The sequence below is a fragment of the Galeopterus variegatus genome, unplaced genomic scaffold (assembly GCF_000696425.1).
Source record: "Galeopterus variegatus unplaced genomic scaffold, G_variegatus-3.0.2 Scaffold25, whole genome shotgun sequence".
NCBI classification, from domain to species: domain Eukaryota; kingdom Metazoa; phylum Chordata; class Mammalia; order Dermoptera; family Cynocephalidae; genus Galeopterus; species Galeopterus variegatus.
This window is the reverse complement of record NW_007726136.1, coordinates 365,847-387,014: the sequence shown is the minus strand read 5'-3', so window position 1 is coordinate 387,014 and position 21,168 is coordinate 365,847. Positions and strand designations below refer to the sequence as shown.

At 57.5% G+C, this 21,168-nt stretch overlaps 2 protein-coding genes across 3 annotated transcripts in view; one reads left to right on the top strand and one right to left on the bottom strand.

Annotated features, from left to right (window-relative positions):
* Positions 1 to 12,877, top strand: part of SPNS2 (spinster homolog 2 (Drosophila)) — a 37,870-nt gene extending 24,993 nt beyond the window's left edge. Inside the window, exons 4-14 of one of the 2 annotated variants that reach the window (XR_550209.1) lie at positions 4,592 to 4,743; positions 5,016 to 5,082; positions 6,285 to 6,427; positions 6,767 to 6,919; positions 7,044 to 7,233; positions 7,564 to 7,629; positions 9,847 to 9,945; positions 10,038 to 10,201; positions 10,700 to 10,746; positions 11,235 to 11,896; positions 12,791 to 12,877. Coding sequence is in view for 1 of the 2 variants with exons in the window: in XM_008568680.1 (XP_008566902.1) it covers positions 4,592 to 4,743; positions 5,016 to 5,082; positions 6,285 to 6,427; positions 6,767 to 6,919; positions 7,044 to 7,233; positions 7,564 to 7,629; positions 9,847 to 9,945; positions 10,038 to 10,201; positions 10,700 to 10,742 (1,077 nt within the window). In the remaining variant the exon portion in view is untranslated. Of the gene's footprint in view, positions 1 to 4,591; positions 4,744 to 5,015; positions 5,083 to 6,284; positions 6,428 to 6,766; positions 6,920 to 7,043; positions 7,234 to 7,563; positions 7,630 to 9,846; positions 9,946 to 10,037; positions 10,202 to 10,699; positions 10,747 to 11,234 lie in introns of both variants that reach the window. The other variant, XM_008568680.1, reaches the window with a different exon arrangement.
* A 172-nt stretch (positions 12,878 to 13,049) lies between these two features.
* The window catches only part of MYBBP1A (MYB binding protein (P160) 1a), a 14,571-nt gene continuing 6,452 nt past the window's right edge, over positions 13,050 to 21,168 (bottom strand). The window contains exons 12-26 of the mRNA XM_008568671.1: positions 20,837 to 21,004; positions 20,644 to 20,743; positions 18,809 to 18,905; positions 18,541 to 18,692; positions 18,143 to 18,226; positions 17,921 to 18,064; positions 17,668 to 17,838; positions 17,431 to 17,588; positions 16,270 to 16,522; positions 16,023 to 16,148; positions 15,872 to 15,940; positions 15,191 to 15,304; positions 14,896 to 14,997; positions 13,892 to 14,028; positions 13,050 to 13,719 (exon numbers count right to left, since the gene is read on the bottom strand). Coding sequence (XP_008566893.1) covers positions 13,137 to 13,719; positions 13,892 to 14,028; positions 14,896 to 14,997; positions 15,191 to 15,304; positions 15,872 to 15,940; positions 16,023 to 16,148; positions 16,270 to 16,522; positions 17,431 to 17,588; positions 17,668 to 17,838; positions 17,921 to 18,064; positions 18,143 to 18,226; positions 18,541 to 18,692; positions 18,809 to 18,905; positions 20,644 to 20,743; positions 20,837 to 21,004 — 2,458 coding nt within the window. The 3' untranslated portion in view covers positions 13,050 to 13,136. The remainder of the gene's footprint in view (positions 13,720 to 13,891; positions 14,029 to 14,895; positions 14,998 to 15,190; positions 15,305 to 15,871; positions 15,941 to 16,022; positions 16,149 to 16,269; positions 16,523 to 17,430; positions 17,589 to 17,667; positions 17,839 to 17,920; positions 18,065 to 18,142; positions 18,227 to 18,540; positions 18,693 to 18,808; positions 18,906 to 20,643; positions 20,744 to 20,836; positions 21,005 to 21,168) is intronic.

Genomic DNA, 21,168 nt, shown 5'->3' with positions numbered 1-21,168 from the left:
GCTCACAATGATCCGCAGGTGGTGGGCTTGGTTTCTGTGTCCATGGCGTTATGTTGCCGGAGTGCTCTATGCGTTTCTAGGAGCAACAAAAGATGAATAAACCTCCAGGGTTGGTATCGTTTGAGGATGCGGCTGTGGACTTTATCTGGGAGGAGTGGCAGGACCTGGATGACACTCAGAGGACGCTGTGTAGGGATGTGATGCTGGAGACCTACAGCAGCCTGGCGTCAGTGGGGCACTGCCTTACCAAACCTCAGGTGGTCTTCAGCCAGAGCCTACGAGATGTCCAGACAGTCGACCCAATGCAGAGGAGCCAAGAAAGTCACGGTAGACATCGTGTCCAGTTGTAATCACCAACAGCAAAACATCAGCTGAGAAGAGAGTTGAGTTAGGAAAAACATTTATTTTGAGCTCAAATATGTTAAAACTGATGATAAATAATGGGAACTATTCACGATGGGGCCTGAGGAGTGTGATGGATATCAGCATGTGCATCTTCCTGGACAGCCTGATGAGACTGTGCTGGAAAGAAAACCCAATGACGGTAATATAACTGGGAAACCCCTCAGATGTTGTAAGCATCTTAGCATTACAAGATTCAAACTGGGCGACAGCCTTTTGAATATAGTAGATAAAGGAAAGCCTTCAACACAGAGCCAATATTATTTACACATAATTACATGAATTTTATATGGGAGGACCTGTATATATAATGAACTTAGGAAAGTCCGTGATAAGTCAGCTCTCACTGCCCAAGAAATAACTCAGGGAGGAAAACTTTTAAATGTGATGTATGTAGGAAACCATTCTCTAAACAGTATGAACTCACTAAGCATCAGAAAATATACAGGAAAAATCAAGATATTTAACATAAAAAAAAATACACAAGAAAACCATGAAAAAAATACCCTCTAAATGTAGTGAATGCAAGAAATCCTTTTTTGCAGAAGTCATACCTCAGCAGGCATCAGAATTCACACAGATGAGAAACCCTATGAATACACAGTGCAGGCAAACCTTCCAGCAGAAGTCTGGCCTCACTGTACATCAGAGAACTTGCACGGGAAAGAAACCAAGTCAACATATGTGAAGAGTATGTGGAAACTTTCTGCTGTAAGTCAGCCCTTCTTGTATATCAGAGAATTCACACAGGGAAAAACCCTGTAAATGTAATGAGTGTGGAAAAACACATAACCAGAAGTCACACCTCAGCAGGCTTCAGAGAAGCAGGCTTCCCAGGGGAGAAATCTCCTGTAGCAGAGACTGGCCTTGTGTTCTCCCCAAATCCTTTTCCTTTCTCTTGGACACACATCTTGCATTTCTCAGCCTCTAATTATTGTGGATGGGATCATGTGACTGAGCTCTGTCCAGGGGAATATGGACACAAATGATCATCATGACTTTCCAGCCTGGCAACAAGCGAATGTTGATGTGGTCTGCCCTGATTTCTTATGTCCTTTTTGACTAAAGTGTAGATGACACCCAGGGTGGCCTTGGGAGAGCAGAGATCTTCCCAACTCTATTCCAAAACCTTCTACTTGGGCCGGCCCGTGGCTCACTCGGTAGAGTGCGGTGCTGATAACACCAAGGCCCCGGGTTCGGATCCTATATAGGGATGGCCGGTTTGCTCACTGGCTGAGCGTGGTGCTGACAACACCAGGCCAAGGGTTGAGATCCCCTTACCGGTCTTTTGTTAAAAAAAAATAAAAATAAAAAAATAAAGCAAAACCTTCTACTTAAAATTTACGTGAGTAAGAAATAAGTACCTACTCTACTGGGGGAAAAAAAGGGCGGGGGGGGGACTGAACCAAAGCCTCTAGGGCCTCTCTGGGCTTTGTGCTGCCCCTGGCCAGGCCCCTGGTCGCTGACCTCTGGGACTGACCAATAAGTCCAGGATCATGAAGCCTGGCTGGGCCCTCCTTTGGGTGTATGGAAGGGTAGGGGGCCAGGGAGAGAAGATGCGCAGAAGCAAAGAAAGATCACTTCCAAGTAGTCTGTAAATTCTTTTTTTTTTTTTCCTTTTTGTCTTTTTTCGTGTCCGGCAACGGACTGCAACCCTCAGTGTCGCGCCCATACCGGACTGGGACCGGCAACGGGATCGCAACCCTTGGTACTGTGCCCGCCCCTCGCTCAGCCAGTGAGCGGAACCGGTCTGTATGTGGGATCCGAACCCTCGGCGGGAGTGCCGCCGCGCTCCCAAGCAGCGCACTGTAGCAGTGCGCCACCAGGCCGGCCCCAAGTAGTCTGTAAATTCATTGCAGTCACAATCCGAGTCCCATGGGGGGTTTTTGGTGGACCTTGGCAATGTGATTCTGAAATTAATTTGGCAGAGAAAATGCCAGGAACAGCCAAGAACATTGTGAAAACAACATAAAAGGGAATTTACCCTCTCAGTTATTAAAATATGACTATTCTAACTAAAACAGCGGAGGGATAGACTGACAGAGCTATGCAACGGAGTCCTTGTTTCTACAGGCATTTATTGTAGGATGGAAGTTGCATCTCAGACACGAGGTATGGGGAGAACTGACTACCCATCTGGACTGGAAAAAGTTTGGTTTGCATGTCAAACCATACTGCAACATAAAATCCAGCTAGGCGAAAGTACAGCAAAAGCAAACTCTAAAAATCTAGAACTATAAATCAACAAGAAAAAGACAAATAACTCAAGTAGAAAAATGGGCAAAGGGTAGTTATAGGCAATTCCAGGAGAAGATACCCAAACCACCAATTCATGTAGTACGAAATGGTGCTCAGCCTCTCGAGTAATCAGGCAAATGCAAATTAAAACAACAATGAGATATGACTTCACACCCATCCGATTGGCAACAATTAAAAAGGCTGACAATACCAAGTGTTATTAAAGCTGTGGGGAATCAAGGACTCAGGCGCTGCTGATGGGAGTGTAAATTGGTAGTGCCTCTCTGGAGAGCAAAGTGGCAAGATATCGTGAAATTCTGTGTACCTCCCACGGTCCAGCCTTCTACTTCCAGGTATATACCCGAGAGAGAAACTCCAGCTTGTGGACACACGTGTGCAAGGATGTTCCTCGCAGTACTCTAATAGAATAAAACGGGAAACCAATCTAAGTGACCATCACTGGGCAGGCACAGATGAATGGGTGTATTCATACTGTGAGATTCTTGACAGCGAAAGAATGAACTGCATCTGTATTAACCAGCATAAATGGGTTTCACAAGGATAAGAATGAGGGGAAAAGCAAATTGTGGGATCAGATGCATGGAACGGTTGGTTCCTTTTATGTCCATTTTTTAAAACCACACGGAAGACACTGGTGTGGTTCTTTGGTACCTGTATGTGCAAGCTCAGGCAGAGATGGGTGCGCGGCGCATACACGGTACAGCGGTGCCTGTGGGTGGAGGGGGATGAGCAGGAGCCGTCTGTCTGCTAGTGCATGAGCATGATCGATGAAATTGCTCCCATCCTCTTTCTCTCCCTCTAAAATATCACCAACATAAATGTAGGAGAACATTTTCATAATTTTGAGATGAAGTAGGCCTTTCTGAACAAGATGTGAAATCCAGAAGCCATTAAGGAAAATCAACAGATTTGATAGCATCAGGTTAAGCAAACCAACATGAAGACTCTGGATGGGGAAACTCTCCATAAAGTTGAAAGAAAATGACTGCAAATATTTGTGACCTAGAGGATAAAGGATCAATACCTGTTATGTAGAAAAAGCAAATATAAATCAATATGAAAAAGACAAACCACCATCAGAAAAATAGGCAAAGGCTGTGGGTGGTTGATTCCCAGGAAGAGAAACAGAGACGTGGAGCTCAGTGGGGAAGGGGACGGGGAGCGTGAGAGGGTGAACAGCACAGCAGTGGGAGGTCAGAGACGCTGGGCAGTGCCCTGTGCGTGCAGAGGGCAAGATGGGGTGGAGAGAGGAATTGGGGAGGCCCAGGGAGGGCTGGATGTGGGCGATGCTGGCCGGATGGATGGTCAGGGTGGGGCTGGGGAAAGATGACCAGGCTGAGTTCTCAGGCCCTGGGCAGCTGGGGGGCTGGAGGGGGCAGGTCCACATCAAAGGGCAGTACCACCAGCAGCTGGCACGGCCCCACCCTTTGCAGCTCAGCTGGGTTTTGCCTTTGATGTGTTGTGGGGGAGGGGCTCTGAGCCCACTGGGCTGCCCTGCCCACTCACTCTGGGCCCTCAGTGCTGTCAGAGTTGGCCCGACTGTCCTGCTTGGGAGGCACCCAGAGTGGGGGTGACTTGAGGCTGCTGAGGTGGGGCCAGACCCAGGGAGGAGGTCTCCCAATGGGTGGCTGGTGGAGACACAGGCTTATGTTCCCAGTGCTTATGGGGACAGATGGGCCTGTCTGGGCCATACAGCTCTCAGTGTGGGCAAGTCCAATCCCATCCCAGCACTGGGCCAACCAGGCCCAGTCAGACCCACTATGCAGTGGGGCAAACCGAAGCTGGAGTGGCCTGGGCCTGCAGTCACTGCCGAGGCATGGGTTGTGCTCCATCCTTCTCCCTGGTTCCTGGCCCTGCAGGGGGCAGAGGGCAAAGTGGGAACAAGGGGGGAGTGGGGTGGGCTCCCAGCACTCTCTGCCCCTCCCCACAGTACTTCTGGCTGCTGGTCCTGTCGCGGGGGCTGGTGGGCATTGGCGAGGCCAGCTACTCCACCATTGCGCCCACCATCATCGGCGACCTCTTCACCAAGAACACACGCACACTCATGCTGTCTGTCTTCTACTTTGCCATCCCACTGGGCAGGTGAGAGCCAGAGATGCCAGGGTTTGGGTGAGGATCTTGGCAAGGTCCCCTTCAGCGTCTGACCATTCCCTGTCCCTGAGGTTCCAGCCCAGGCAGGTGCCCTTAGTTAAGTACACATGCGGCGGTCGGCCTTGGAGAAATGCCTGGACCTGCTTGCTCCCTGGCCAGCTGGCTGGGTGGTGGGGTGGGCGGCCTGCCCTATAGACCAGTGAACATTCCCCACCCCAGCCCCTGTCTCTGCCCAACCTGATGTGTGTCCAACTTCTCTGCAGTGGCCTGGGCTACATCACTGGCTCCAGCGTGAAGCAGGCATCTGGAGACTGGCACTGGGCCTTGCGGGTAAGGCCTAGGTGCCCTCCCATGAGGATATTCCCCAGTCCAGTCCTTGCCCCAGGATCATCCAGAGACTCTAGCCTAGCGCCCAGGCTTTGACCTCCAGGCTTCCTTGCTTGCTGGCCTGGGCTCTGAAGTCCTTGCTCTTCTAGATTAGTCCAGACAGAGGTGTCATGGAGCTCAGGTGTGAGGGGTGCCAGACGCAGCCCTAGGCTGAGGGTTGGAATCTCCCACCCTGGGAGTCCCAGGTTGAGAGGACAAAGGATTCTCCCACCATGTCAGGAAATTCCAGGTCCACGATGCAGCTTCCTGCTTGAGCCCTGGTGCTGTGCTAGGGTGAGGCTGGGACAAGACCTCTGTGTGGGGGCCCCCAGGGTCTGGAGCCACTTCCTGTCTCGCTGGAGGGTTTGGGGTGAGTTACCAAGGCCCCTGGACAGTGCAATCGGAGGAAACAGAGATCCCCAGTCTCTCGGAGGAGCGGAAGCTTAAGACAAAGTGTTTTTTCCTCAAAAGCAGGAAGGAAGCAGCCTCCGTGGAATTTCTTGGTGGGGAGTGAAAGGGGGTGGCGTGGAGGGGAACTCTCCAGCCATGGGCTCCCAGGCCTGGTGGGGGTGGGGACAGATTTCCCTGTTCTCATGGGCTTGTGGAGGAGCTGGAGTGTTAGAATCCAGGCTGCCAAGATGTCCCCCTCCAGTCCGGAGAGAAGCCTGGGACCTTGGAGATTCCGTTCTTGAAACTGGGCTGGACACAGGGAAGATCCAAATGGGCTCCTGAGCCTCTGTGCTCCCAAATGAGAGTCCACCTGACCTATTAGCTGGAAGCTTCCTGGCCAGCCAGTCCCATCCCAGTGCCCCATGAGGTGAGGAACCCACCTGCGGAACTTTTCTAGACCCAGGGGTTGGGACAGGTCTGACACACCCACCCGTCCATCATCTCTCCCTTCTTCCTTTGGCTTGTCAGTCTTCCCTGCACCTGCCCCTCCCCTCCTGTCCCTGGTCCAGACAGTCCATTTTGAGCCCCTAAGCTCTTGACTGCCCTCGTTCCAAGTGGCTATGCTCAGCAGCGCAGGCAGGAAGGCTGGGTAGACGCTAGCCCAGAGGACCGCCTGGGATCCCCAGAAGGTGCAGCTTGCACGACCCCTCCTATTGCAGCAGAGGCAAAGCCCGCTGGGCCTTGGTGTCCTGACTTCGTGCTCCCTACCCTGCCAGGTGTCCCCTGTCCTGGGCATGATCACAGGAACACTCATCCTCATTCTGGTCCCTGTCACTAAGAGAGGCCATGCCGACCAGCTTGGGGGGCAGCTGAAGGCACGGACCTCGTGGCTCCGTGACATGAAGGCCCTGATCCGAAAGTGAGTACTGCTGGGAGGGATCTGGTGCGAAAAGAGAGGGGACCCTCCCTGCAGGGCAGCCCACCCAGGGCCCTCAGCGGCTCCTCGCCATCTCTGCTGCCCACAGTGCTGGCAGTGACATTTTGGCCCCTGGAGATTATCATTCCTGAAGCCTGAACCCTCACCCCGGGAGCCTGTAAGGGGAGGAGGAATCGAGACCTTCTGTCCTCGTGGGAAGGCGTGAGCCAGCAGGCCAGGGGAGAAGAGGTGGCCTCCTGAGCCCTGACATGTGGGGCTATTTGTGTAGCAGAAGGGGGGTCCTGGCCCCAGCTCAGTGTCCCTGCCCCGACCTCTCCCCAGCCGCAGCTATGTCTTCTCCTCCTTGGCCACGTCAGCCGTATCCTTCGCCACAGGGGCCCTGGGCATGTGGATCCCGCTCTACCTGCACCGCGCCCAAGTTGTGCAGAAGACTGCAGAGACGTGCAGCAGCCCACCCTGTGGGGCCAAGGACAGGTAGGGCTGAGGACAGGTGGGGCCAGGCTGGAGGGGCCTGAGGGGTGATGAGGGACACTGGGCAGGAGAACCTCTCTGCCCCAACCTTGGCTCCCCTTCAACCCACTGTCCTCTGTCCCCACAGCCTCATCTTTGGGGCCATCACCTGCTTTACGGGCTTTCTGGGTGTGGTCACGGGTGCAGGAGCCACACGCTGGTGTCGCCTGCGGACCCAACGGGCAGACCCGCTGGTGTGTGCTGTGGGCATGCTGGGCTCTGCCATCTTCATCTGCCTGATCTTTGTGGCCGCCAAGAGCAGCATCGTGGGGGCCTACGTGAGTGCAGTGGGGGGCAGGGGTGCTGGGGGAGCTGGGCCTGGGCCCGGGGAAGCTCTGGAACAGTGAGGCTGCAGTCTTCTGGATGCCTTCCCTGCTCTGTCCATGGCCTGTCCAGGGGCTCTGGGTGTCCTTCATGGCTGTGGGCATGGTTTGAAGTCTCTGGATAATCTGTTAATGCCCTGTGAGCCTGACCATCAAGAGATGCAGCCCCTGGGAGGGATGGGAAGCTTTGGGGGCTTCCTGCCAGCAGCCAGTGTGCAGGGAGCAGCCTGGGGCTGCAGGTGGGTGGAAGGCCCCCTGATGGTTGCTGTGCTCTCTCTTGGGCAGATCTGTATCTTTGTCGGGGAGACGCTGCTGTTTTCTAACTGGGCCATCACCGCAGACATCCTCATGGTGAGCCAGGCAGGCCAATGTTGCCTCATGCTGAACAGGCCTCTTGACCTCACGGCGGCAGCTGGCAGGGCTTGGTGGGGGGTGGGCAGGAAGGAAGGCTTGCTGGGAGGGTGAATCCAGAGGAAGGGAGGGGATCAGAGATTTTGGGGTCTGTGTCAGGGCAAGGCCTGAGAACAGAGGGTTGAGAAGGCAGATGGGAAGAGATGTGGGGATGAGGTGGGGAAGGGGCTGTCTCGAGGGTCAGGTTCATGGCTGGGAGGCTGGCAGTGCCAGGCTGGCACTGAGGTGGTGCTGCCTGCCAATGCTCCTTCCCCAGGGTCGCTGCCCTCCCAGCTCAGCCCGGGTCCCAGGCACGCCTGCCTGAGTGCCTGCGGCTGGGGCCAGGCAGACAGAGGCTGTCTTCACAGGGCCAACAATGGGCTCCAGACCAGCCAGCCAGGGACAAAGGGCTATCTGAGTGGCTGGCAGGGGCCTGTGTCCCTGGGTGGGGATGGAAGCAGGAGGAGCCAGGAGGGGCTGTGGGCCTAGTGGCTTACGGTAGTTTGGGGGTGGCAGGGCTGGGTGTGACACTCTTGTCCTTGGGGTCCCCCAGGTCAGGGTCAGGAGGGGATCGGGAGAAGAGAATGCAGGGGACCGGCAGTGGGAAGAGGGTCTGGGAGGTGCCTGGGCAGGCCCTGGAGCAGGGGGAGGAGGGACTCCTAGGTCAACCCTTGGGATGCTTAGGATTTGGTGCCACACATGGGACAGCCCAGGAGATCCGGGCACTGTGTCCCTGCAGACTTCAGGAAGCCTGCCTTGCCCCACCTGGGCTTCGCTGCATACCCACTTCCTCCTGGGCTCTCTCTGTCCCCTGCCAGTCCATGGGCCATGTGGTGGTGGTGGGGAGGTCTGACTCAGCTCTATGCCTCAGCATGGAGCCAAGGGGTGGGGTGGGGTCACTGCACAGACCCAGAGTGAGGGAGGAGTGTCTGCATCAAGTGCCCCCCCATCCCCAGGGACAGCCCGACAGCTGCTCACAGGGTCTGTGTCCCAGGGAAATCATGTCCCAGTTTATTAAGTGTCATAGCCAAGTGACTAATTATTGTTGGAAATGGGGCCATGCAATTCTACCAGATCCAGGTCTCTTCCCACCCCCAATTGCTCCCCCTACAGCAGGGTGCCCAGCAGGTACCAGCCTTCTCATGCATTGTCACTAAGGCTGGTGCTCTGAATAGATGAGGCTGCTGGACCTCGGGGGACAGGGGCTGCCCCAGGGCACCACTGAGCTGGCTGCTGCCTGCCCTTGCTCCTCTGTCCCAGCCCCTCCTGTTTGACTTTGGAGCAACCCCCATGGGTCAGGGCCTACTTGGTCTGATGGGGGCCTGGGGCCCAGCAGTTGCTGGCATTTGAAGCTGGGGTGCCCATGGGTACAACTGGAGGCTCTTCCAGGCAGGATCCTGCTTCACCCCTACCCTGTCCCAGGCCAGCCTAGGCCTTGCTTGGTCCTCATGGAGGGGATCCAAGATGGGTCTCTCATGAGGGAGGTGAGGGCAAGACACCGACAAGCCAGGGCTGTAGTTCCGGAGCTGCACCACTCATGTGACTCCTTGGGAACACATGCCTCTGTGAGCCTCTGTCCCCACGGCCACAGGACTGGGCTGCCCACCCAGAACCAAGTGCAGAGCCTAAGGCAGCTGGCAGAGGACATCAGCTCTGCCCCTCCTAATGGCTCAGGTACCCCAGGCTCAAAGAGCTCTGCATCAAAGGCCTGTGCTGACTGGTGGCAGGGTGACCCCGAATTCTTCTCCCCTTGGCTGGATGTGGTAGGGGAAGGAAGTGGAGATTTCTTTGAAGTGGGGGTCCAGGGAGGACGGCAGGCTTGGGGGCCAGTGATGGGTTCAGTCTGGGCAGGTAAGAGTGGTCTGGACTAGGGAAAGAGTGGTTGAAGACCGGGTGGTGACTGAATGGATCTGCATGGGGGTGAGACCTGGCTCCAGGAGTAAAAGGGTGGATAGAGCAGAGGGTCCCATTGAAGCCAAGAGGAGCAGCCGTGCCCATGGGATGGGCAGGGAAGGAGAAGGGGACCGGGGAAAGGGCCCGGGGAGGGGAGGTGTCAGGACACCAGGGCAGGTGTGAGTCTTGGGGTGTGGGGGTTTCAGGAGTATTGTGGCCCCAGCAATGGGGCCAGGTGGGTGGCCCTGGCTCCTCTGGCCACTGACCTGTCCACTTCTTCCGCAGTATGTGGTCATCCCCACCCGACGGGCCACCGCGGTGGCCTTGCAGAGCTTCACCTCCCACCTGCTGGGGGACGCTGGAAGCCCCTACCTCATCGGCTTTGTGAGTCGTCTGGGGGCAGGGCTGGCCTGCGGAGGGTGGGGGACTTCAGGAGGTGGCCCTGCCCTGACGTTCACCACCCCCGGTCCTCACAGATCTCGGACCTGATCCGCCAGAGCACCAAGGACTCCCCGCTCTGGGAGTTCCTGAGCCTGGGCTACGCCCTCATGCTCTGCCCCTTCGTTGTGGTCCTGGGGGGCATGTTCTTCCTCGCCACCACGCTCTTCTTCCTCAGCGACCGTGCCAAGGCTGAGCAGCAGTGAGTGGGGGTGGAGGGCGGGCCGCTGCGTCCGCTGTGAAGCGGGGACTGTGACAGCCCTGCCACGACCCCTGTCCTGGGGCGGGTGGAAGGCACAGTGACCTAGCCTGTGCCTGACGGGTGACCTGGCTGCTGGGGTCCAGACCCCAGGCCTTCCTGTGCCTGTGGCTCATGAGCCTCTGTCACACCTGGGCTGGCGGGTGGCACGCCCATTCACAGTGGTTTTACACTTGGGTTTTCTCTGGAGTTAAGGGTTTCCAGAGCTGGGACCCCCTTCCCTTCCTTTTCTTCTCATTTTCTGACTTCCTTTTCCTCTCCTCTTTACTCCTCTCTCTCTCCTCTCCCCACCCCTGGGCTCTCCCACCTCCCCCTGGGGCTGACGAGGTCCCTGCCCAGCACCTCCGGTCAGCCGGCCCCCGTGATGCGATGCGCCAGAGCAGTGCCCGGGCCCGGCCCCCGCTGACGTGCCACCCTGACCCCCGCCCGTCTCTCCCCCAGGGTGAACCAGCTGGTGCTGCCACCCCCCTCCGTGAAGGTCTGAGGCGGTGAGTGGGGGCTGAGGGCAGCACTCCTGGTGGCAAGGGAAAGGCCAGGTTAGGGGACAGGGAGTGCTCCTCCTGAGTCACCTCCTGCCTAAGCACATCCCACCAGCCTTGGGTTTGATCTTTTCTCTTAAGAAATGCGGCTGGAATTTACTGACAAAGCTCTGGGTGGGAGAGAAGATCCTTCCAGTAAATCAGCTCCCCCTTCCTTCCTTAGAAGGGCTGAGGCATAGGTCAGGTCAGCACTGGCCAGGAACTCCCTGCTATCTGGATTCTCTACTCCCAAATCCTCCTAGAGGTGCCAGGGCCCAAATCCTGCCTTGACCTTCCTCAGGGCCTGGCCTTTGGGAGCTGCAGCTTCCCAGCAGTGCAAGACCCAGGGTCACTGCTCTGAGCCAGGGAAATAGCTTCTCCTAACAAGGAAAACAAAGGAGGGGAAGCCTTGGAATGCCCCCGAAAACCCCACCTCTAACCTGATATCCTCCCCCCAGGTGCCACTGGGACAATGAAGAAGCCATGCTCCTACCCAGTCTGGGAGATGTCCTCTGGCATCCTGGACCCACTGGACTGTCCCAAAGCTTTGTGTATGACCCACGGCTGGGCGCCCACCCTCTCTGGCCTGGGGCTGCTGAGTGGTTCTGGCTCCAAGAAGCAGCTGTGTCCTCAGCTAACTGGGAAGGCTGTATGTGTTGGAGCCACGCAGCTGGACAGACTCCCAGCCCTGGGTTTGGGCTGCAGGGCCCTTGGGGTCAAGGGAGAAGACAGCTCCAAGTGGGAGTGTCAGGAGACCCTGGCCTGTCACCGGCTTATGTGATGTTGGGCAAGTCCCTGCCCTCTGTAGACTGTGGGGCCAGGGGGCTGGGCTTTCCCACACAGCTTGCTAGGCCAAGCACTATATGCAGCTTTGAAGATCCCACAGATCCTGGACTGTACAGAGAAGAGACGGTCCAGGCCTGGGGGCAGCAGCTCAGGTTCTGAGGCTCCCTGAAGGGCCTGGTTTGCAGGGACCACTGTCTCTCAGCTTGTGGACGTTGGACTCAACCTGGCAAATGGAGCCAGGCACCCAAGTTGCTGGGAGCTTCCTTGCCTGGCCAGTCACTCTGGAGGACACCTGTCTCCATTGCCTTGGGCTGGCTCCCAGCTGGTTTCCCAGGTGTGGGACATCCCCAGACTGGGAGCTGACTGTACCAGGGGTGAAGGCCCTGGTGGCAGCTGCACACCTGTGCCCCAGGCTTGCCATCTTTGGGAGTTACCCACCAGCCTACACCTACCTGAGGGCTCCTGTGTCTCCATGAGCCAGGAACCCACTCTCTTCCCCAGGCTGGGCTGAGCCTTTCCCAAGAGCAGGGCCCAGGAACCGTCCCCAGAACCCATGGGGTAGTAGCCAGGGCTCTGGCTGCTAGAGGAAGCAGCCATCCTTGAGGCTTTCTGCCCCATGGAGAGCTTGGTGGAGGTGGAGGCCCAACACCCCCGGCCACCTCCACCACACACTGGCTGCTGTTGTTCTCACGCACACCAACATGCTCGACTCCCCCACATGACCATGGGAGCCAGGCCTTCACCCCAGCCTCCAATTGCCCCACTCCCATCTGCACACACCCCCTTTATCCTCATAGCCACACCAGGGTGCATCTGCCAACTTCACGTCAGCCCCACACCCCCTTGGGGGAGCTTCCCCCAGTTTCACATACTTCCTGCACATTTGTAGCAATCAAGGTTGTTCTGGTCTGGTTCTGTGGGGGTGGGGGCCCTTGTGGCCAGTAGGAGACCCCAAGAGCCAGCTTGGACAATGCTGTTTTCGCCCTTAGTCACTAGCTGCGCTGTGGCTTCAGTGCTGTGTAAGCTAGTGGAATACCCACCCCACCAAGCTCTGGGGCACCCTGGGGGCCTGGCAAGGGGGTGGGTGGGGCAGGGTGGTATCCCCCCAAAGAGCAGCCCCCCTTCCCCTCCGCCGGGGCCCCAGCAATGTTTTCTTGTTGTACAAGAACCAGGTCCAAGTGTTGCCTCCTCTTCCTTCCGGAAGCTAAACTGCTCCTTTATTTTTTAGAGCTGCTGATTGTGAATCTCAGAGTCTCAAGAGAGAAGCCAAATATATTCCTCTTGTAAATGAAGAAATAAACCTATTTAAATCATGCTCCAGTGGCTCCAGCAGCTAAAGAGCCTGGGGACAGGACACCTGTACCCAGCCAGTGTTCACCTGTGCCAACCCACCTGAACACCAGAGCCCTGGGAGCCTGAACCAGGGGTCTCTGTACCCTGGGACCCCCTGGCAGGCTGGCAACAGACCCACTCCTCTGTGCCAGAAGCTAGTGCCTTAGACTGTGGCTTGTTTATTAAACTGTGGTGAAAAAACAGGTGTGTCTGGGGCTGTGGGGCAGCAGGGCTGAGGGCGCTCAGGGCGCGGTCCCCTTCCTTGGCTGAGCTTTCTTTTTCCTGACCCCACTCCGGAGCAGGCTGGGGCTCCTGCTGGCCAGAGACAACCTTGCCTTTTTGCGTGGCAGGGCAGACTGTGGTGACTTGCCCGAGACCCCCTTTTTGTGAAGAGCCTTCTGATGTGGCTTCTTGCCTGCAGGCTCTGTGGGGAACAGGGGAGTAGCTCCATTCACCTGGGACAGTTTCTGGGTTTTCTTCTGCAGCTTCGGGGTCTTGGCAGGAGTACTAGGGCTCAGAGAGGAGGTGTCAGGGGCTGGACTCTTGGCAGCAGGCGTCCCATTCACCTGGGACTGGGCTGGGACCTTGGCCTTCTTCCTGTTTCTCCTCTTCTTGCCTGTGCTGGGGGGCTGGTCCCCACCGGTGGCTGCAGGCTTGGCGGCTGTGGCAGGCCTGCTGTTGTCCTCCTGCGTGGCATCCTCTGACTTGCGTTTCTTCCGCTTCTTCGTCTCTGGCAAGAACCCCTTTTTCTTCTGCTTCACGCTAACGGGGCTCTGGATGGCCCTGGGGACTTCCTTGGTGTCCTTCTTCTCCAACTTGGGGCGCCTGGGAGGAGTGAGCAAGTTAAGAATCTGTCCAGTGAGAGTAGGAACCACCTCCACTGCGTGGTCTCCAAACTGTGCAAAGCTCCCACACGTGAGTGTGCATGTCAGCACGCATGTAATGGTGGGTCTTTCCAGCCCCCTCCCAAGGTGTGGGTGCTCCTCCCCAAACGTACTGGACTCCCAGCATCTTCATGGCCTGCCAGTAGAGATCGTAAAGGCGGCCAGAGCCAGTCGAGAGCTCCCTCTGCTGCAGGTTCTGCTGCTGGCTCTGCAGCACACCCAGGAGAGTGGTCAGGTCCACCGTCAGCTTCTGCACAGGGTAAGAGGCGGCAGCTCAGTGCTGATAGGAGGCAGGGCCTCTCCCCGGCTCCTGGGCCCAAGCCTTCCCACCCTCGCCCAGTTGCTACCTCCCCAGAGACCACCGGCCCTCCTGGCCCTTATCATGTCTTCCGCCTGTGAACCACTGGACCCTCTCATTTGGGGAGGGAACAGCCTAGATGTTTGTTCCCTATCCTGCAGCCCACAGCCTAGCCTCGGCTTCTGCACTTCCCAAGCAGCCCCACCCCTCCTGCAGTGGCTCTGGCCTGCCCATCTGGGAAGGCATCATTCAATCACCTTGGGTTGCCAAAGTCCTCCTTGTCTCGCCCTCCCTGCCACCTACCAAAGGGGTTATCTTTGAAAGCCCTTGGCTTCCAGGACTCATGCTCTCCCGGCCTCTGTACTACCACTCTGAGGATGGCTTCTGAGTGGCTGTCCTGCAAAGCCCTGATAGCCACAAGCATCCTCCTGCCCACCCCTTGCCCCAGGCCTGAACACCCTGCCTCCTTCCTAACTGCTGCCCACCCAGAATCTCCTCCAACTCCTCCCACTGTCCCCAGCCCTCCTGGGCCCTTCTCAGCTTTCTGATTGGAACCTGGCAATAACACACCCTCACCCCCACCCTGCCAGAGACAGGTGTGGCACTCTTTCCCTTGCTAAGTCAGTCGCCTTCCTCCATGGTGCTAGAACCACCCACATAAAGACAGCCCAGGTTCCTCACCCTAGCACCCAGAACCTTCCCCCCATGGTTCCCCCTCCCCTGCAATCCTGCCTGGTGATCTCCATCCTGCCCTGGAAGCCCGGACATGGTGCCCTCTCCTTCCCTCCCGAGACCCAGCTCACTGGGCTCCAGTCTCACCTCGTGATGGATGGTCCTGAAGAGTGCATTGAGCAGCTCCAGGGAGAACAGCTCCCTCTGGTGTTCCGACTTGGTCTGCGCCTGCCCCAGCGTCCGCAGGTTCTAGGGAGGAGGTGGCTGGGCTGAGGCACTCCAGAGCTGCCCAAAGCCTTTCCATTTCCCAAATAGGACTAAAGCCGGAGGGAGGAAATATCTCCTGGGACAACCCCAAATCCCACCAGGAGTCTCAAGGTCCTTGGATCCCAGAGACCCACTCCTGATGGGCTTGGCAGGAGGCAAGCTCCATGGCTGTTACCTCAATGACCTCCGCCAGGACCTGGCCAATCAGCTGCTCCCATTCGGGATCCTCAAAGCATGATCTCAGCTCCCGCATGGGCAAGGTCTTCTGGAGCAGCAGACAGGCCTGGGCCTGGGGCAAGGAGACTGTGGTTACCAAGAGCCTCAGCCGGTAGGTCATGGCTTGGGGACCAATGAGAGCTTAGGAGCCTGCCAAGTACCCAGAAAGGTCATGGCTACTCTAGGCTGTCCATGAGTGGCTGCCTGCTGCTCTGGGCTCTGCAATCATCTACCCTGTCCTTTCTTGTGTAGGTGGGGGACACGGGGGCCTGGGGGCAGGCAAGGCTCCCAGCTGGATAGGGGTGGGACAGTTCCTGGCCTCTCACTAGCTTAGTGCCATCTTCCTCCAGTCTGCTGGCCAGAGGGCGTGCTCTCAGGGGAGCTGGAGGGCTCAGGCCAGATGGGAAGCGGCAGCTGAAGGAGAAAGCTGGCCCCGCCCACTCAGCTCCCCCACGCCTACAGTGGGGGAGGGGCCAGAGCATCCTCCACAGCCAAGGCCAGGGGCAGGGACAGGCTGTGTCCTCACTAACCAGGGCAGAGGAAGACAGCAGGGTAGCACTTGGGGCCTCACAATGCCCAGTCAGAAGTTTAAGCGGGTAATTCAGGCAGGCAGCAGACTGGAATCTGGACAGTCCCTTACCTGATGGCGGGGCCGTGTTGGGCCTGCTACATGCAGGACCAGGACAGGGAGCAGGCTCTTACAGAGCACCTGGGGGAGAAATGACAGGACCATGAGGCAGGGACGGGGTTGGGCAGGGGCTCCCAGGGGCAGGGCCAGCCCAGACACTCACTGGGTGCCTGGAGAAGAGACTGAGGAACATGGGAGCGGTGAGTGGGCTGTTGCGCTTGGTCAGGAAGGAGCTCAGCGCTGACGAGTAGACTGCAGTCACAAGGTTCAAGTCCAAGCAGCTGGCAGTCTGGGCCAGGTGAGAGAAAGCTGGGGGGAGGCCAGGTGCAGAGCCCGGGCTGTCTGCAAGAGGCTGAGGGCTGGGTCCTGGGATGGCCCCCGGCTATTGGGGCTGAACTGGCTCTGCTCACCTGTGGGCCCTTGGGCTTGGGGCTGGTGTCATCGCTGGCTCTCTGTGTCTTCTGGGCCTTGCGGATGCACCTCTCGGCAGTGTTACCCTTCAAGACCCGGAGCAGGTAGAGTGAGGCGTTGAAGTAGTAGAGGGCGATGGAAGAGTCGGCCTGGCGGCCAGCCTGCTGCACCAGCCGCTCCACCTGGGCGTGCAGAGCCTCTGAGTGGTCACCTGCGTCATGGCTGTAGCGCCGGGCGCGGCACAGGTGGTGCCTGTGGGGGCAGAGCTGGTCAGCACATTCTCTCCCCACCCAGCTCTCTGCCAAGCAGGACCAATCCTGAGAGGAAGGAGCACTAGTTCTAGGTCACAGGTGGGGGAACAGAGACTTACAGGGCCTCCTGTGGACTCACTCTGAAGCTGTGTAGGTTCAGAGTGCCCAGGGAAGAGTGTACACCAGAGGGACAAATGGTTCTGTGGGCTGAGGTCAAAATCTCCTATCTGCACCTGTCTCTCGTGGTACAGTGGCCTCTGGGACTTTTGTAAAGTGAGACCAGGGTCTGTATGCTCAGAAGCGTACATGGCCCTGCAGGGCTGAAGACAGAATGGGGACGAGAGGTGGGACACTAAGCAAACTGGACACTGTCTAAGCAGGTGGCAGGAGAACCATCTGAGAATGTGGACCTGGGGCTGACACGGGATTATGTTGGGGACACATGGGCAGTCATGCTCACCCCACCCGCTGTGCTGGACACATGGTGTCCCAGGACCCTAGACCGTTGCCTCCCCTAGCACCTCTGATCTCTGGGAGACAGGTCTTTATCTGCCATCTGCCTTGGCCCCCTCCTGATGCTTGCACTGGCCCCCCTGCTGGCTCCTTTCCAAACCCTTCTCCCGTGAGACCCCTTCCCACTCCCATGCTCCTCTGCAGTGGTGGCACCCCACCACCCACTGGCACGCCAGGGCCATGTGGCCTCTCCCGCCTCACTGCAGGGATGGGACAGGGCCCAAACACCCCAGCTCCAGGGCACAGTTGGTGCTAAGTGTCAGGAGAATGGGTAGATGAATTAAGGACTGTGTGAGCTCCAGAGTGACACATGTCCCGAATTTTGACTCCAACCCTTTCTGTCCAGATGGGCAAGGCCAGAGGTCTGGCCCATGAGATGCGCCCCCGGCTGCTCACGTGAAGATGCGGGCAGTCTTGTGCAGCAGGTCCTGCTCCTGCTTGGTGCTGCTGCTGCGCATGCTGCGCCGGATGATGCTCAGCAGTGGCTCGAGCAGCTCCAGGACCAGGGGGTTCTCCGGCTGCTTGGTCACCAGCACCTCGATCAGGTCCAGCACCTGTGGCCGGGAGGGCAGTCAGTCAACAGAGAAGCGCGCCTGGGGTGCGTGGCGGGCACCAGCCAGCTCTCCTGCTCACCCGGATCTGGAAGTCTCGCCGGAGCGCCTTCTCCTTCTGCAGCTTGTTCTTCTCGTCTCTCCGGGCCTGGATGCGCAGCTTCTGCTCGGCAAAGAGGCTGGCCAGGTTCTGGTCCAGGGCCATCATGGCTTCATCCCCCAGCTCCTCCTCGTCCTCGCTGTCCGCTCCTCCCTGAGGGAGGGAGGACTGGCCATCAACCTGACAGTGGGTGGGCAGGACACACAGGCACACAGGCTCCCCGGCGTCCGCTCACCAGAGCCTTCCCGGCCTGTAGCACCGCCATCAGCTGCTCCCGGAAGCCCTGGTCCACATCCCCATCGCGATCCTCCTCCTCGCTCTCCTCCTCCTCCTCACTTTCCTCTTCGGTCTCTGAGTTTTTGTCATCCTCGCTCTGGTCCTGTGGAGGCAAGTGTGTCACACCTGCCCACGGCCACCTTGTGTCTGACCACCCTGCCCCGCCCTCGATGGTGAGCACCTCTATATTCTCCAGCTGCTTCTCATCGGAATCAGTGACCACCACGTTGTCATCTTCATCCTGGCTTATCTCAGGGTTCAGCACCTGGGGAGGGTTCCCAGACCACTGACCCATTAGTTGCCCTGGTCCCCAACCCTCCTCAGGTCACTGGGCCCTCCTGACCACCTCCTCTGACCAGGCCGTCTGGTCTTCACCAACTGCCCCCATTTCAGGGCGGAAAATGGAGCCCAGAAGAGAAAGCCACACCCTCCGATGCTCAGTGCCAGTGCCTCCCTGACAGAGCCCTTGGGACCCCTGAACAGGCTGGCACAGCAGCAGAGTTCCACAGGAATACAGTAAAGAGCCTAAGATGTGGTAACCCAAGGACAGCTTCCATTTTCCTAAAGGCCCCAACTCACATCCAGGATTAGCTGTAGAGCACGTGGAGTCAGGTGTGAGCAGATGTGGCCGAACACGCTCCGGGCCACCTGGCGTATCAGGTGGCTGGGCTGTGCCAGCAGGGCCAGAAGGATCTCCACCATCACCTCCACCCATGGTGGCTCCTGGGAATCTGCAAGCGCAGGAGGGCTGAGCCAGGGTAGGGCTGCTAACCTGGCTACCCAGCTCCAGGTTCCTGTTGTCCCCCAGGACATGCCCTGCCCACCCTGCCACAGAGCAATGACCCACTGACGGCCTTGGCGCGGCTCCGGCGGGTCTTCTCCCCCAGGCTCTTCATGATGCAGGTCTGGATGTCGCCAAGCAGGTCACAGCTCTCTGCAGGGGACTGTAGGTAGGACAGAAATCAGGGGCCAGGTCCCACTCCCAGGCCCTCCTGAGCCATCTGGCACCAGGGGCCTTGAATACTCTGGCCGCTGGCCTGCCCTGGCCAGTCACCCTCACCATCCAGAATGAAATACCCCAGCCAGACCCCAGGGGTGGTCCAAGAGCTGATAACCTCCTTATGCCTAATACATAGTCACAAGAAATGACTCAGGCAACATGGGGCCCAGCTTCCTGACTGACACCCACAGATGCAGAGCCTGACAAGGACGGTCAGAGTCACAAAGAAGCCAGCAGGTACCAGCCTCCCAATCGCCACTCTAGATTGTTCCCCTGACACCTGGCTTAGCATTAGACATAATTAATTTTAATTAGTTTAAACTTAAATCCATCTTGCTGGGGATGAGCAGACTCTGGCCACCAGCCAGTGAGGTAGACGGTCCTCTTGAAAACACTCCATGTGCTCTCTGGGACCTACAAGGCAGACTTTTCCCTCAGAATGCAGTGGGCAGCTTCAATGTTTAGGCCAGGGATAGTAGAAAGATGGCCAGAATAGGAGCCCAAAGCCCAGGCCACTGGTCTCCAGCTCCCTGGCTGTATGACCAGGCAGGTCCCTGTCCTTCTCTGGACTGCACCTTTTATCCAAGTGTTTGACACACCCTGAACTACAGCCTCCTCCATCCAAGTCAATCAAGCTCAGAGAACCCAGGGCCTAGGGTGGGCTCTGCGTGAGTGTCCAGGATCTGCTGCCATCAAAGCCCCACTGCTAAGCTCTGGAAGGTGCATGGTGGCCAAGCTCTACCCACACAACTTGTCCACAGGCTGGGCTCTCAGAGTGCCCAACGCTTGGAAGCAAAAATCCCAGCCAAGTGGCGAGAAGGGAGCCATTGACTCAGGTTACTTAAGACCTGAGCAACCCTGGTAAGAGCCTCATGCAACGTGAGAAGAAAACTTTCCAAGAAATCAGGTTTTGGAATCAAGAAAAAAAAAAACACAAGGGTCAAAAGTGTTGTCGACACTGAGCTTCAAACGTGTTCAAGGCCTCTTGGTGGGGAGAACAGAAAGGGTGACATGATGGTTCCAGAGAACCCATCATTAGAAGGTGTTTGAGATACAGAATCTGACAGAGTGTGACATATAATGTGACGGGGCCCAAAACCCCATGCTTGGGATCCACAGAGAGAAAAAACACTCCCCTCAACCATACCATTGGTTCTGTGTGAGAACTAAATATAAACAGTGGGACCCCACTTGTAACCGACTACCCAGTAACAGAGGAGGCGCCCCCGTGGGAGACAGGTGCTTCCCTCCATGGGGGCCCCACCTTCTCCTTCATACCCATCGCCTCTGGTCAGTAAAGCACATTTTGGGAGGTCCTGTGGGGTCCTCTGAGTCCCAGGCAATAGCTGTGTGGCACAGAGCAAGTTACTTTGCCTCTCTGAGCCTCAATCTCCCTACCTGTCAAACATGGGGATGGGGAAGAAGTACCTACCTCCAAGTTGTGGGAATTGTAAGAGCTCTGCATGGAGAGCTCAGGAACTGGCTGGTACCCGGTTAAGTACTTTCTTATGACTTTCCCTTGTGTGGTCATTCCACCCAGGTGTGCCTAGGTTAGAAACCTTCTAACTTCAACTTCCCAGAGCCTCCCCTGGCCACGCATATAGCCCATAAGCCTCTCAGTAGGGAGCCTGTCATGCCCTAGAACCCCAGGTTCACAAGCCCCTCCTTGCAGGCTACTGTACCTTGAAGAGGTGGATGCCCACCAGGAGCAGCAGGTGCTGGAAGGCAGCGGCTCTCGCCTCAGAGGAGCGGGCCTCCAGCTCCTTCACAGTCTGCAACATCCTGGAGTGAGATGGGCAAGTCCTCAGGCCACCGCTGCCACTCACACCCCAGAGTCAGAGTGCCCCACCCAGCCCCTGGAAATCCCACCCTCACCGGTCCCAGGCTTGGCGCTGCTGCGTAGTGAAGGGTGTCACGGTGGCCACATTGCGGCTGCGGTTCAACAGTAGGTCTGCCAACTGCACCAGGCGGTAGGTCCAGGGCTGCCCACCCTGGGTCTGATCTGGTGCCTGCCTGAACTGTGTGCTGAGGGTCTGCAGCAGACTGGGTAAGGAGTGGGGGTGGGGTCACAGGACTGGACTGGTAAATGTGGCTGCACCCTCCACCCACCTTGGGGCTGCCCCCCCCCCCCCGCTTGGGGCTGCCCCCCCCCCCCTGGACCTACTGGAACTCACTGGGCCTCGGTGTTGTTGCCAGCTTATAGCTGG